This window comes from Saccoglossus kowalevskii, chromosome 9, assembly GCF_978046115.1.
Source record: "Saccoglossus kowalevskii chromosome 9, keSacKowa6.1, whole genome shotgun sequence".
In the NCBI taxonomy this organism is placed as follows: domain Eukaryota; kingdom Metazoa; phylum Hemichordata; class Enteropneusta; family Harrimaniidae; genus Saccoglossus; species Saccoglossus kowalevskii.
This window is the reverse complement of record NC_140649.1, coordinates 31,871,928-31,888,354: the sequence shown is the minus strand read 5'-3', so window position 1 is coordinate 31,888,354 and position 16,427 is coordinate 31,871,928. Positions and strand designations below refer to the sequence as shown.

At 34.2% G+C, this 16,427-nt stretch overlaps 1 protein-coding gene across 2 annotated transcripts; it reads left to right on the top strand.

Moving 5' to 3' along the window:
• The first annotated feature begins 705 nt into the window (after positions 1 to 705).
• Positions 706 to 14,846, top strand: LOC102803119 (VWFA and cache domain-containing protein 1-like). 2 transcript variants are annotated; one of them, XM_006819682.3, is made up of 25 exons: positions 707 to 949; positions 4,207 to 4,269; positions 5,439 to 5,597; positions 5,769 to 5,977; positions 6,184 to 6,343; positions 6,475 to 6,616; positions 6,726 to 6,809; positions 7,347 to 7,475; positions 7,742 to 7,833; positions 7,937 to 8,075; positions 8,195 to 8,356; positions 8,682 to 8,808; positions 8,915 to 9,029; positions 9,324 to 9,411; positions 9,948 to 10,028; positions 10,494 to 10,630; positions 10,851 to 11,029; positions 11,121 to 11,228; positions 11,332 to 11,451; positions 11,976 to 12,165; positions 12,345 to 12,497; positions 12,834 to 12,931; positions 13,147 to 13,269; positions 13,405 to 13,478; positions 13,607 to 14,846. In XM_006819682.3, the coding sequence occupies exons 1-25, from the start codon at positions 800 to 802 to the stop codon at positions 13,933 to 13,935; spliced, it is 3,411 nt and encodes a 1,136-aa protein (XP_006819745.3). In that variant the 5' UTR covers positions 707 to 799; the 3' UTR covers positions 13,936 to 14,846. The 2 variants fall into 2 exon arrangements, with proteins under 2 accessions (XP_085359947.1, XP_006819745.3); XM_085503821.1 differs by lacking the exon at positions 13,147 to 13,269 and having other exon boundaries at positions 706 to 949.
• The last annotated feature ends 1,581 nt before the right edge of the window (positions 14,847 to 16,427 follow it).

The window sequence follows — 16,427 nt, the reverse complement described above, 5'->3', positions numbered from 1 at the left end:
TCTGCAAACGTTATTTAACTTCCCGTCCACAATTCAAATTAATTCTATTATATACTATTTGAAATTAACCTTCCCCTATACAAATATTACAAATCGTCACTTTTCCACATTTTCTTACTTCGGCTTAACATCTGTTACGCAGAATAACCACAAGGTGCGATCAGTATTATTCCACGCAGGTATGCCTGTCATGCAAGAAGACAACAGGGAGGGCAGTCTTCACAATAAACAATGCATCACAGACATTGTAACAATGATGACGAAACCCGTGACCTCAATTGCACATACAGTAATAGTGTGATATAATTTGTCAGCTATATCGTTGAGTACAAGTACGAAATATATGTTCATGCCATACGAAATATTTCTCTTCTTTATTGATCCCACGAGACGAATACAACGCGCGTAAAGATAGTGTCTGCTCATGTGACATCAACACGCTGTTTTTTTAAATATTACAGCGCTGTACTTTCACTCGAATAAAACAGCACCCAATTTTACCTTCCGAATACTGAAGCGGGAATTACAAAGAACGACGAATTTTTTATTGTACACATTCAAATGGTAAATGCCTTACAAATAATTCGTAGATGTGTTGTTTATTAACCAACCTCGGTCTAAACATATCAAAATTGCGCATGCGCAGACAATTTTCATTTTACTTCCGTGTATATAACGACAGAACTTTCCATAATACATACGGGAAATTTCCACTCCACGTCAAACACGTCTATCAATAAAACCGGATAGTTCTCTCATTCTCGGTCAACGTATAGCAACGAATAACACCGACCTCATCATGTTTTCAAATGAGATGGGAGCAAAAATACTATTTACTGTTTTAATCACCTCGACGGTGCTCTGTAACGGCACAGTTCTCGACACTAAGAAGTTGAAGGACGAGCTTTTCGATTTGGCATACAATGGACTTGGTGTACAGAAAATGCAGGTAACATAACATTATACAGAGTATGTCAAACAGCAGAAAATCACCATATACACATACGCGTTTATTTTCATAGACGACAATGGTAGCATTTGGATTATTTTTTTAACATTTTTTTTTTAACTGAGTGTTTATAATCGACCGTTCTCCCGGGGGTACTCATTTTTATTGTGGGTGGTAATGCTCCACAGCCTGTTGAAAAGAGTATTCTAAAAGATAAACGTTGAGGGATCATTTTGACCAACAAACTTGGCGTCCACCAACAAATTTACCAGCACTGGCGCATACCAATGCACATTATCTTTGGAATTACCCCCCCCCCCCACCTGACACAAGAACTGCACCCTTTGTTTACGTATATCATCGTCACCATTCGTTTAAAATGGTTTCAGTTGTCTTGGTGATATTCGAGCTACAGCAATGTCACTTAATACAACAATTTTAGCTAATGGCTAATGAACTTTATTGACTGTAATCGTGCGTCTGCAACCGACGTTTAGTTATCCCAATATTATGCACGTTGCATCGTGTGCAGTACACAAAACTCTTTAATACGTAAAACGATTGGTTGTCCTTTTGTGTTGGTAGTAAGTGTGCCGGTGTCGATTGTATGGTGTGATATGGTCTAGTGCGATTTCTGAAAAAAAGCTCACTGCTTAAGAACCCGGGGGTACTCACATTAAAATTCTATATGTATCTGTGCCGCCAAAAGGGGTCCCACATTAACCACTTCTGTCTGAAAAGGGGTATGTTATTTTACCTTTTTTCATTATTTCTGTCTGGAAAGAGGTCCATACTTTCCAAAGACTGTTTCTAGAGCTTGAGTGATCCAACAATCAGATGAATAAAGCTGATTTTTTTCTTTCTGTAAAGCCCACCTGCTTTTCCCTTGGTACCATTTTTGGATACTGTCCGGAAAGGGGTGTCAAATATCAACAGTTTGTCTGAAAAGGGGTAAGCAATTTGAGTTTATTTCTGTCTGATAAGGGGTAGGGTTTTCAAACAACCAGCTACACACCCCTGTCAGTATTTTTTGCAAGTACCGCCCCCGAGCGTAAGAAGCAATGGGCATTCTGGCGTAAACGTCGACAACTTGTAATGGCCTAATTTGCACAAACAAAATGGCCTCCAAATTCCCAATATTTTGCAACATCTCTGTAAGTAGGCAAGCGAGTATGACAAATGGAATGTCTATACCTATGTTTTCTGGGCCGGAGAAAATTATTAAGACATTTCTAATGAATAAGATTTACATAGTCCTCATAAATATGCCTCATAAATTAGTGGCGGTCATTACAGTTTTTTCTCAATATTTCTATAACAAGGCAAACAAACTTGTCTAATCCATGTTTTCATAGTAAGGGAATTTGATAATAAGAAATAGTCTAGTCTATGATCTCCAAAAGGGGCTTAAAATAGGTGTATGCTCTACCCATTGTAATACTGAATGGAAACCACTTTTTCTGGAGTAAAATGTTATAAACTTTTCAGATTTGGAAGTCTCCAGAGCGGATTATGCCTTAAAAGTCGTCAAATTGCCCAGTTTCTATGGCAACCTAATATTTCCTAGTTAGTATCATTTCTCCTCATAGATATTAATATAATGAATAAAAGTTTACCCAAAACTACTTTGTTATATATCAAATTAAAGATATTTACATGTAGAATACAAATAGCAAGTCGAAAATGACATTGGTGCTGTTGGTTTTTTATATATTAAAATCAAAAGTTTCAATGATTGTTTAAAACCATTATTTTTCTGGTCCCTGAAATCAATATAAACATTTAATAAACCACTACCATGTATTAAAAAGGAATAATATGATCTAGATTGCGAAAATGAAATGAGATTATTAAATTAGATTTTAAATTTTAAGGAAGAAATGAAAATGATTCTCGATATATATTTTCCGATTTTTTCATTTCGCGTATAAAGTGACGGTAACTTGGCACCATAAACATTTATATTGGTCAGTTTTGTGCAAGATTTGAAACAATGAAGTTGCGATTTAGGTAATTTACAGCCGTCATATTGATTTTTAACTTTACAGTACGCAAACTACAAATAGTTCGATACGCGCGAATGACGTATTTGCAGCGCCCTCACACAGCAAAATAAAACGACCGAGCAAACTCGGAAAATGACAGTCATATTGATAACAGCTACTGATAATTAATACAATCAGCCATGATATTCATACCATGTACGAAACTTCTTTGTTTATACAAATAGCTAGTATGTACATTTCAACCCAATTGAGGTAAACTGCTGTTAGCATATACAAGAAACATGATACAACCAATTAATTATGCATATTAACCTATCAGTCAGGGAACTACATAATCAGTCCTCGCATACCAAATTTTAAACTGTTGGACTATATAACATAGCACAGTTAAGCTTTGAAAATGTCTTTTCTTGACATGACTGTGTAGTGTACGATGTAGACGATCTTTTAAATGCATCAGAACAAGACCCAAACTTCAAAACAAAGACAACATTAGCTCGTATAAAAAAATGAAGGAAACATACCAGTGTTGATTGATAATTAAAAATAATTGACAATGAAATGCATAAATTATGAGTACATTTCTCGAAAATGATACCAGATATACCGTCAGGAATGGCTTCCTTGCTAGCGTTTATACAAAGCTGGTAGCATTTGGTCGCTCTTTATTGTCGTGTGATTCAATACATTGTCCGTAAATGAGCGACATTTGGGAAATTCTTTGACATCATGGTTGGAAAAAGTAGTTTGAAAAAAGGCATTAAATATATCTGCGATGTCAGCAGATAAAATACTGTACAGTCCACTCGACACAAAGATGTGAAAATTTCATCACAGCGTATCATATTTACAAAACAAACAAACAAGCTGAAAACAATTACTTACTATGCCAATTATTTGGTACTGTATACAGTTTCCATCCATTCAAACGAAATATGATGAAAATATCTGATTAAAATTAAGAAATTAAAAAAAATGTTATCAGACAATCAACTGTGCGAGTGATAAGTAATAAGTTTTAAATCTCTATGATAAACTAAAAAAAAGATATTAGTATGGAAATAAGATAATTAATATATTCACAAGTTAACTAAAAAATAGAAACAATGACCATGACTTTTATTAGTTATTATGTAAATTACCTAATTAATGTAGAAATTTGTACGGAAATATAACAAGGTATTTTGTTCATGGTATTGTGATAGCTACGATATATCTTACATACTAAATGTATTTTTGTCTTGATTTCAGGACCATTTTGATTCATTAAGCTTCCGATCCCTGTCATTGTCTGGCGATGATATCGTTAGCGAGGTATGTATGCATTCGAAACACCACGGGAAAGTGTGGTTTTACAGATATTATACTATGGTCATTGTACTTGCCATTGTTGTTTATGCTGATTCTTATGATAAATAATAATATAATAAGTATAATTGCTACAGATAACTGTAGTGGTAAACTGACATTGTCTTAGCTAACTCTAAGATGTGTTGTGACCCGCCACTGTAAATCCGACCTTGTACCTCAGTGTGTCTGGACTGGAAATAGACACGGACGCGCCCAGGACTCTTCATTGCAGTTTGATTTTGTTTCTCCAATTTGAGAACCTTATATTGTTGTTTTCATCAATAAATAAAGATGGGAAAATAAAGCTGATATGAATTTAAAGCAATAACATACTCTAAATATACATATATATATGATTACTTTTGGTTACTCATTTATTATTTTTACGTGGATGAAATTGTTATTTCTGCTATGCCAAAAACCTTTAACAATGAATAAAAAATCATCGAGAGTTGTGACCATGTCACACAAAATCAGACATGTGTAAATCGAATTAACAGCTTTATATTATCGGATAAAGCCATAAAATTAAAATAATACAACAATGATAATGAATTCAACTAATAAAAAGCGTGATCGAATTTCTCACCTACCTAAATCTGGTCCATTTGTCTGACACCTTCATTGACTTAGGCCTTCAACAATCCAATCAACAATCGTGCAATAATAACATTGACACGTCCGGGCCAGTCCGGTAACCTGGTATTCACACGGCTTTCTGTATCAGTCCTATTCAGACGTCTTTCGATTGCTCAGCATTTAACTACATTACAATACTTAACTCATCGCCCAATCTCAAGCGTTCCCGAGTTCCCCTGTCAGTCATGGTGGCTTATGAAACTCAGTAATTATTTGTATATACCTAATAATACAACCCGGAGATACTTTTTTTATGTTTTATTACACAGAAAATAGCGGAAATTCATTTCTGTAATTTATGTTGTAAAGATGAGGTGGGATGTTGTTAAGTCCAGGTTATAATTATCAAGTATAACAAATAATTATTGAGACTTTTGTTATAAATAAAAAAAAACTAATAACAAACAAAGAAACAGACAGACTCCCACCCACACGCACACACCCATACAAACAAACACAAACAGACATGTTTTATTAACATTATATATTATTAGATGGAGCTAGCAATACGACAGAAAGTTTTGTCTACTGTTCAAGCTCTAGAAAATATCCGGGAGGCCGTTGAAAAATCTTTTGAAGAAACAGAAATCAGATTCACTCCTTGTTGTGAAATAGCGGATAACCTGGAATTCAATACGGCGTTTGGTAAATCGGTGAGTATGACATGGTTTTGTTGTTTTACCGTTCTGTGAGAAAGTCACACCATCCAAGAAACAAACAAATAAACCTGTAATTATGCCATGTTCAATAAACACAAATTATCACGATTATGTAATTTAGTAAACATAATTACATTTAACACTAATTAATATATCTCATTGTAGTTGGATACGCGTATTGGCTGTACAAGGATTGCTGACAACGCAGATCCAAATCCAAGGTTCCTTTCAAATGAGGTCATTGATGTCATGAAGGAGAATTCTGATTCATTTTCAAATCTTAAATGGCAATATTTCGGTAGCGAAGAGGGTGTATTTACAATTTATCCCGCTTCTCTGATAGATGATTGCGACAACTACGACCATAGGTTCAGGTCAGCTCATCACTAAAAAAAGATATAATTACAGTTGATTTATACATAAAAAATAAATGACAAACAATGAAAAACAAATCTGTCTAACAATAGAATGATACATGAATAAAAATTCGTGCTACAGTTCTCGATAAGTAATTTGAATCTCGATATTATAATTTATTGTATTTTAAATTATAATGTGTGTCATATCTTCATCAAATCAGACCTTGGTACGTGGAAGCTGCAACCCCAGAACCCAAGGATGTTGTTATTGTAATTGACACAAGTGGATCTATGTCTGATCTGCAATCTGGCAAAAGCCTAATAGCCATAGCAATAGATGCTTCCATCACAGTTCTAGATACTATGAATCCCAATGATAAGGTAAATGCTTTATATTATGGTAATACAATTTAATATTTGCTAGTCTATCTGTGACAATATATGTTCACATCTTTGTCATATTATATAACGTCTCTTTGTGATTGGTGCGTTTCTCTCTTGTTCCTTATCAGGTTGGGGTGGTAGCATTTTCCAGTATTGTGAAATTGCCGCCTATGATCGGAGACACCAGCTGTTATGCAAATGAACTGGCATTATCTACTACAATCAATATACAGAATTTAAAGAAATTCGTACTATCTTTGACGGCTTCGGGTGAAACTTCATTAATATTTGTGATCATTACGTAATGTACGTTAACAATTTCTTTAGTTGACATTACCTCACACTTATATTATGGTATATCAATTTATTCAACATATAGGGGGAACAAATTACGGTAAAGCATTTGAAGCAGCGTTTAACTTACTGAAAGCGTCGTACACACCAGATGTAGACATCGAACGAGGTAGGTAGAGCTCATACATTATATGGAGTCTACATCTAAACCAACAAAAATCAGCACAGAAGAACAAGTGATAACTAATCTGTAAATAAACTGTTTACGTCATTTCCGATTATACCATTTGACGGGCTTATTTGTTATTCTAGTAGTTACTCATGGTTTGTTAAATATTTCAACAATCTCTTTCGCAATTCATACTTATCATTGAAAAATGATACTTTCTCCGAAACATCCGGTTATATTGAATAATTACCAAGAACTATGATTACTTACTACCCCTTTCTATATACTATAATTATCGCCAACAGCAGCTTTCACAAATTGTTAAATTCACCTCTAGACACATTGTGATTTGTTATTCTCTAACCATTAGTGATAGTACCTAGTTTGTACTCATGTTCCTTCTAGCATCTGTGACGTTCCTGAAACATCGAGTAAAAGCTAAATGTTACTGTAACAAATAGTCGAGCAGTATGTATACTAATATGTAATTGGGAAATAGATATTTCATATTTCAATTCAAATTAATTTCATCTGTAGACCAAGTCATCATTTTTTTGACCGACGGTGAGCCCACAGACACCAAGGCAAGCATCATGAGTACAATCCGTTCAAAGAATGAAGAAATGGAGAACAAAGTGACCATTTTGACCTTTGGTCTTGGTTCCGGTAAGATCTACAGGAAATTTAGCTCATTACACAACTATTGGTCATGTAACCTTGTGACGTTTTGACTATAGTTTGTAAGTCACTATGCTGATTATTAAACTGTCATAGCCTATTTATGTATTTGTGTGCATATATTATTCATCGTAGAGTATTATATTGAAATAAATTGCAATAAATGCATTCGCGTGTAGATCATTAAAATGTCAATGGTCACAGTTTCATTTACATGAAGATTACTTTGTGATTTTTTTTTTGATTTTTCATAGATTCTGGGATAAATTTTCTGCAGGATATTGCAAATCAAAACTTTGTAAAACATGGAGTTGAGGAAGCAAATATTAGCATTGGAGAAACTAAGGTTATTACATAAACATAACATAACAAACAAACAGTTAAAACACAAAGGTGTTAATAAATACTATCATATATCATTCTACTATTCTGTTTTAAACTTTTTTCAGCAAGGTGTATTTACTCACGTGACTGATTACAATTTATTGCGCAGTAAAATGGCTAGATATTATGATTATTTTGCAAACTTTGATAAGCTGACTGACGAGCCCATATTTTCAGTTCCATACCAAGATAGTTTTGGACTTGGTAAGTGCAGAAGAAACCTTTGTTAAAAGTTCTAATTTATTTTAACATACTAGGTATTTCAATCAAAACTGAACCGATTTTTTTTTTTAATTAAACATGATATTCCTATTTGTTTGTAGGAATGATGACAACCGCAGCAGTGCCTGTGAAATATAACCATGTACTTAAGGGAGTAGTGGGTGTTGACATAACCTTGACAGACCTATTAGAAGAAGTCACCTTTTTTACAGGAGGGCAGAATTCGTACGCACTTGTGTTTGATGTCGACACTTACGCAATCGGTCAGTATCGACTAAATCAGTATGATATAATTTCTTAATACGAACTTGCAATAATTGTTGAAATTCCTAGACATTCCTAGTGGTGTTCATAATCAATTTAGGTAAATAAAACAATGGACATAAGATATACGTTGCTAAACCAGTAAAAAAACTATATATGAAATAAACTGTCTGCTCCAATATTTAACAAACAGGAAGTAGTGTATACAGGGAAGTCGCATCGAATAATTTGCATCCGACATTCTCTGATATGTTGACATTGCAAGTAAAACATTTAATTTTGTCATTCGTATTATCTAGCATGTTTTATTTTATATATTTGCAGGACGTACATTGCTTCATCCATTGTTACCGTCACCGTTAGTCATCGAAGACGAACCAGTATATGTGCATATTACTTCACTGGAAAGAGAACAAGAGTTTTACGACCGTGTGTACAATTATGCAACAAAGTGAGTTAATCCTTCCAGAGAACTAAAGCACATATCGGTGATGGTCAAGCGAATGACCTAAAACAAGTTTCCCTTTTTAATTTCTCTGTTGTATTTTTCATATCAGTGATGGGACATTCGGAAACGCGACATTTACTTCACGACGATATATTTCACGAGGAAACCAAAGAACAGAAGGTGTCAACAAAATGTCCGTACTATCCACATATCACTGGCGACGTGTGAGTATGCGTACCCATCACCAAAATTCATTTATATATACTTTATTCATATAAAACATGTTTTAGCAAGCGTATAATCGACATGTCTGCATGAAATATAATCTACATACAAGAACAAATTACGCGTTTTCCTAGCATAATGATTGGGATACTTTATCATAATACATGTAACTATTAATAATTTTTTTCCAACTTTTTAGCATGTTACACATGCAATGTTACACTGGCGATATGTTTCAAACAATATTTGATTAAGTGCGGTATTTCTCACATACACCAGTTATTGATTTACAGGTTATCGGTTCCAACTATATTGTATGTCTCGTTGAAGCTGTTGATTTCGACGTAGTCGAGCTGTTCGGACAGGGTCCCAAAGCGTCTGGTAAGATGTTAATTTTCCTGTCAAATATCTTGTTTCCGTGTAACATTTCCTTATTTTTGCCGGTTTTTGCAAATTATCACACACAAACTTTAACTTTATTTTCTTGAAGAAAATAGCAAATTTGTATGGTGCCTAACTTGCTTAGAGTGTACACTGGTATAGTTTAGTACATTTGGGCAGTACATGTATATAATATTCATGTGGCGTTAATTTAGGTTTTTCCGCTATCAAAGTGACATTAGAGGTTGAATAGTTGTGGTCATTGCTCTGCGTCGAATACGATAAATGGATTCTAATCGATGTGTACAACACATGTAAAAAATTTTGTCTGTTTACAGAAAATTCGACCGTGTGCCGCTCGACGACCACTGCGCTTATAAAATATAAAATACATTAAAATTATGGTGATTACCAGGCTGTCCCAAAAAGGTAGCAAAATCACGGAAGTGACATTGATTTGTGTCCTATATACAATCTTTGGCCTTAAAAATGCCTCTATATGTACAATTTATTTGACTTGTATCTTTGACTTTCAGCTGATGACTTTGTGTATCATCGTCTTGATATAGTACCACCAGATACTTCATGCAAATATGTAAACAGATTAGCCACTAAAGGTATGTTATTTAGCTAATTGGGTTTGTCATGTTGTCCATTATTATAAGACATTTATTCATCCAGGATTATTATAATATCTGTATGATCGATGTTCTTATGTATTTTTTAACCGTGTGGCATTCTAGTCTGCGAAACTATAATGTGGACTGTGTGAATACAATTTTCGAAAACTACGAAATGAATGTACCTAATAAAATAATCTTGTTCTTGCTTTTGTCTCATAGCTACTTTTAACAGATTCGACTCTGTGGGGTCCCTTCCCTGAGTAATATTATTACAATATATTTATACTAATAATACTATAAACACTTATAATATTTCTGCCAATGTAGAAAACAATTAAATTCAAATGAACTTATGTGAATTGTTATCTTCAAATAAGAGACATGATTTGGGATATTAAGTGACCAGCAGGGCATACAATTGTGAAACAAATTAAAGTCGACCTTTCCATTTTTATACAGAGCAGTCGACTGTTAAGTTTGCACCAAGAGCTTTTAGTAGTCCGGCTCAATACCTTCAATATGAAGAAACAGAATCTATTGTAGAACAGTACCAAAACTACATGATGGATGCATCGTCTATAAATACGCATTTTAAGGTACAGTTCACAATGTCTTATGTTGAACGTAATTAGTTTTACGTAATACGGCATGCTTATACATTAGTTGTCTACGACAATTGACCTGGAAAGAAATCAAAATGTATAGGTACTAAACAATCAACAAGAACCTCAAAGTCCATTCTTTGTGTATGTCTATGTTTGTTCTTTGTGAAGTAACCACTTCCATTATAATGGTGAGAATGTATTCGTTTCACAGGATAGGGTGCGTGACGCTGTAATAGTAACTGCTAAAGTAAATGAAATTTGGAAGAGTGAAGATGCTGATATGTATAAGCACTACACACTATTTCGGTACATGGGAACAAGGAATGGCGTGTACCGACAGTTACCTGGGATTACGATGAGCAAAGTACACGACACTACAGTGAGACCCTGGTAGGTAGTCTGCATATGAAACATTCACATTAATCAAGTGTTGTGATTTAAATATATACTGAGATCACGTAAATAATTATTTCTCTGACAGGTACGAAAGAGCAAAAAGCAATGCAGATATACTTACATTGTCAGTGCCATACGCAGACGCTAATGGGGCTGGTGAGGTTATAGCATTGAGCAAAGCAATCACTGAAAGGTGGGTAGAACTATCTCTATTTTTGCATTTTCTCGGAGTAATTGCAGTCAAGTGAAATAACACAATACCATGTTATTTATAACGTTGTTTTTCTTCATTGTAGTTTAAGTTCAACTTCGACGTCATCTAATGTGCTAGCTGTTATGGGTATGGATTTCACGATATCATATTTCTACAATATGCTGACTAAGCACTACCCGGAATGTGAAGAGTTCAGCAACAGGTTTTTACTTTAGCAAATGTTTTCCAAAACTTAAAATCAGAGAGAGATTTATGATAAAATACATATAAAACATTTTTTAATAATTTACATATTTTAGTTTGTACTTCAATCAGCCCTATCATTTCTGTTTTACTCATGTTTCAGATAGCTGTTTTATCAGCCCGTACAATGGAGACTACAAATTATTATAGTAATTTTGATTTGTTGAATTATATGAATAAGTTGTATTTTGTTACTAAAATATACAAAGAAAAATGTTTTGGCAAAAATGAAATCATGATGGATGTACATGAGAACTGACACTCATAAAACCATTATGTCAAGTCACTAACTAACATTTTGAACAAATACTGACTTTGTTCCATTGGATATCTTGACGAATCATTCGAATGAAAGTAAACTCAATTTTAAACAAACCTGGATAATCCTATTATTTGATATTTAATGAGTGTTTATTTATGTACTGAGTTGGTATAACAAGGGCCTAAATATAACAGTATAAGTATTTGTTTCTGCACTTTTAGTTGCTTTGTGATGGACAGTAGTGGATTTTTAGTTATACATCGAGATTTCACCGAGTCTGATTCTGACGTGAGTGATATCCATATCATGGAAAAGGAGCCGAATGTTGCGGAGGACTTGTTGGAGAAAAGGATTCTTAAAAAAAAACAGTGTGTGGATTTTCAGAAGATTAAAAACCTGAATTACTATATAGTAAGTCAATCTTATAAGGGAAAAATGGAAAACGAAAAATAAAGAAAAATTATGCAGATAAAACGAAAAAAAAACATAAAAAATTAAATTAATAATAAACCCGCATCATATTAATATGCGTCTGTACTACAACCCGGACCTTTATTTTAACAGTTGTCATTGCATGTTGTTTTTTCAAGGCAGAGCGTGTGGGGTCAACAGCGACTATTGATAATATGAACAATGCAAATAAGTGTAAACGTTACAGACTTGCCCATGTACAAGATACAAACGTCTACCTGGGTATTGTATACAAGGCTACAGGATGTAACCAACACTGCCCATGTTATTATGTAAGTAAATATGACATCTGTTTCCCTGAAATAAACAGTGAACAGTGTTTTCTGGAAAAAAACATTCCTTTGTACAAGAATTGTTTGTAGCTATTTTGAGTTCAAGTACTATTTCAAAGGTAGTAAGTAATTACATCCGTTTGGCGTCACTGTTATATAATAATGCGAATGCAATAAAACCTCATGTACACGCAATTTATTGAGTGGTACATATTTACTTATTTTTTTCCCTTTAATTGTGACCTTTACCGAAGGACCATTGCGACCCTCATATAGGGTAAATGTGCTCACAACAAATGCAATATTAACTTTTCTAATGTTATATTTTCTAACCAGGAAACCTGTATGCATACATCTGCAGACAATGAATGTGAATGCCCATGTTTATCACCAACAGAATACGAATATTGTAAGGACCAATTTTCATTCACGAGGTAAGAACGAAACATACAATACACTTTTTCTTTTACCATTGTAGACACAAAAACAACAAGTTGTTGCCACTTTTTCAGTCAAATTGACGCTATTTTATTGAACAATTTCTAAAAACAAACACTTACATCCATGGATGTTGTAAAATTATTTAAATTGTATGTCGAATAATCTCAATCAAAATAAATAAATTATATTTATGGTGTCCCCCTCTCAGTGATGATGATCCAACTTGTCTACCCCCAAGACCATCAATATCTCCAGTTATTGAAGATACCGATGCTTATACGGGTTTAGGTGAATGCTATAACGCAAACTGTACAAGTAAACAAGCTGCAAGGTGAGACTGTTTTAGAAAGGTGCTAATAACTTGTAGTATAGACATAACAGAGTATACAGTAGACATACTAATAACATAATATAGATAGATTCATATGACAATTTATTTATGAGGCGATTTTTATATTAATTACAGTGAATGTAACGCATATGTCAGTTGCAAGTGGAATAAAGAAAACGGCGCATGTGTAAACATGTTTTTAACAATTGGTACGTATTATGTTAACAACTGCGTTGGTGACCAGTCGATACTCACTGATAAGTCATGCCATTAGTACGCACACGTTTTGACTGTATGTATTACATTATTAATAAAATAATCTTCCTTGTAATTTCAGATGATGACGCTTCTAATAATTCGTCAATAGTCATTATTGTCATTATTGTCATTGTGTTGATACTTGTGGTTATCGTGTTTTCAATTATACTGGTACTCAAGTTTAAACCTGGGCGACAAAAATCGTACAGCGATAACAATGCCGACACAGTGATAACATATGACAATAGAGCTGCTGCTGCAAGTGCCCCTCCGATTGTGCCCCAAGATGCGGCTCTTCAACAGGTCCCAGTAAACCCATACTACACAGAAATGCATGGTGACAATCAAGGCTATTTAGTTTCCCAGCAACAACCACCGCCGCAAGCTTTTCAACCGATGAATATATAAGATGGGAATCCTTACGTTTACGTCCTATACCACTCAATGTGTTATCCTAACAATACATTATACTTCTATTCTGTAGTGCAATCGGTATATATAGGATTCATTGATATTTTATTGTATATTCAGTATATATGTATATTCAGTTTCCATGTACACAGTGACGTCATTAATGAAAAAGCATGGGGGAAAGAAGTTAAACATTTATCTGTGATTCAGACATAATGTACTAAGCATGCTACTGTAACAATCCATACATCACATAGGTGAATGCAGTAGTGCATATGCCGTAGCAATAATATTTGTCCATGGGACTAAATGCAGGTCAATTGCGCCGACAGTTTAATACCGTACGCGTTTTTTATCATAATGGGTATACTAGTATTCATTTTGTAATAATATTCTGTATTTCAAAACTTTCCGTGAAGTGTAATGAAAGTTAATAACATCGACTTCACTGGCAATACTGTAAAAATTAGATTCATCATTACATTTTGTCTGGGAATTGTGTGAATTCTGTGCTATATTTGTCTAAATACATATTTTGATTTGTTTACCTTACCCGAATTCTGAATGAAGGGATATATATATTGTATATACGAGGGGAAAATGTGTAGTCTTGTTTTGTTTGGTTTTTAACAATACTTTTTTTTGAACATGTATATTATCAACCAGTTTGGGTGTTGACACGTATTTGCGTAGTTTGGTGTACAGTTTGCCAATATGCTGCTATTTGGGAACTTTTATACAATTCAGTATTAAAATACAAGTTTTTTTTATATTCGGATTAATACTGTACAAGTAGCATTATATGAAAAACAGAAAATTAGTTCATTTATATGTAATTGCTGATAGCATCGTTGAAATTAATCATTTTTAGTCTGAAATTATGCTAATTAAAACCAGCTTTTACAATACCTTTACTTTTGTCTTCTTATTGATGTTACATTTTTTTCTTCGATGTTAGCCTGTCAAATATTTAGTATTATTATACATATGTCACCGTAACGCCATAAGTTACAGAGTTACAAAGTTGGAAGGAAAATATGTATAATAATAAGGTTATTATCCACCTCCGCTGCACGTCGGTCGATACTCCAGCTGCACTGTCTTCGTGCATACTTTGACGTATTCTCGTAATAATCTCATATTATATTATACTAGTATTTTAATGGTGTTAATCCGTTGATTTGATTGGTCCAAACACAATATTTGCATATGTAATTACAGGTATATTGGCTGATAATGCATAGTTACATTGAACAAAGTGGCCCTGGAACATGAATTGACTACACGTCTAATGCGGAAATGCATAAAGCCGGTAGTATTTGACTTTTATGGAAATATGGTGGTTGAATTTTGGAAAAAGTACCGAATTAAAAACATCTGAAAAATTATATAACCCTAATATTGATTTTTGTTAATGGCGGGATCGAAGTTGTGAGGAGTCCGTCGTTGGGTGATCGTTGTTCGTCACACAAACCTAAACGAACACCGCTAGAATGTTGTGTTTTCTTGTAAAACATGTCTTGTCCTCCGTGTTGTGACTTTCCAACTAAGAAAACATAATTTGTAAGTTTAACTGTTGACCGACTACACGAGATTGAGGGATTCAAGAACGAAAAAATGCAAAAAAAACTACGAGGCACAGGCGAAAATGTATGTCGCCAATAAAAACCGGTGTCCCGTAACGGCGGTCGAATTATGCCTGAAAAAATTTCACCCGGGTAATTGCCATCTGTTTCAAAGACCAATGGATAACGCAGAAATCGACGACGATATATGGTATTGTAATTTTCCACTGGTGGGTGAACATATTAAGGGAGATGATGATGGTAATTTCGAAATCTGAAGATTTGTCCCGACTGTACACCAACCACTGTATCGACTGTGTGCAGTCCTTGATTCGGCCAGATTTGAGACGAGGCATATCATGTACGTGTTCTGTCATCCGATCATCCGATTTTCTTACCTCAGAACAACGACAAAACTTGTCGGGCATACTGTCACAAAAGCTTGGTTATACCAAAGATGTATCCAGATCAGATGTTGGGTCTGAGATGGCCGAACCAAGTGCCACTGAACGTCAAATATCAAACATCCGGTTTGTTTCACAACTGTACTTTAATGAGGCTGATTACAGCCCAAATTGTAAAGAAACCGGAATGAAAACTTGTTTTACTAGTTAGCAATAACCCCTGGTCGAAGTTGGATATACCACACGATATGGCACAATTCACTCCACTCCAACTGATTGTACAGGATATTAATTGTAAATGTTTTACCCAAACATGAAATTGTCTTTATTCGTTTCTCTGACACCTTGCCATATTTGCCCATGAAATTGTTTATGGATACAGTTCACAATTATAATGTGCAGAGTGTGTGCAGTCGCCTTTTTCTAAAATGTAATGGAAAAAACGGACTTTAAACTAAATAAAACTGTAAGTTTATATGGCAATATGCATGACAAAACAGTCAACAATTCTAGTACACCG

What these genes read in the sequence shown, in the direction of transcription:
- LOC102803119 (XM_006819682.3), top strand. Translation starts at nt 800, where the DNA reads ATGTTTTCAAATGAGATGGGAGCAAAAATACTATTTACTGTTTTAATC. An exon ending in AACTACGACCATAGGTTCAG is followed by an intron (nt 5,978 to 6,183) that starts GTCAGCTCATCA and finishes TCATCAAATCAG; the next exon opens with ACCTTGGTACGTGGAAGCTG. An exon ending in GTGTACAATTATGCAACAAA is followed by an intron (nt 8,809 to 8,914) that starts GTGAGTTAATCC and finishes TTTTCATATCAG; the next exon opens with TGATGGGACATTCGGAAACG.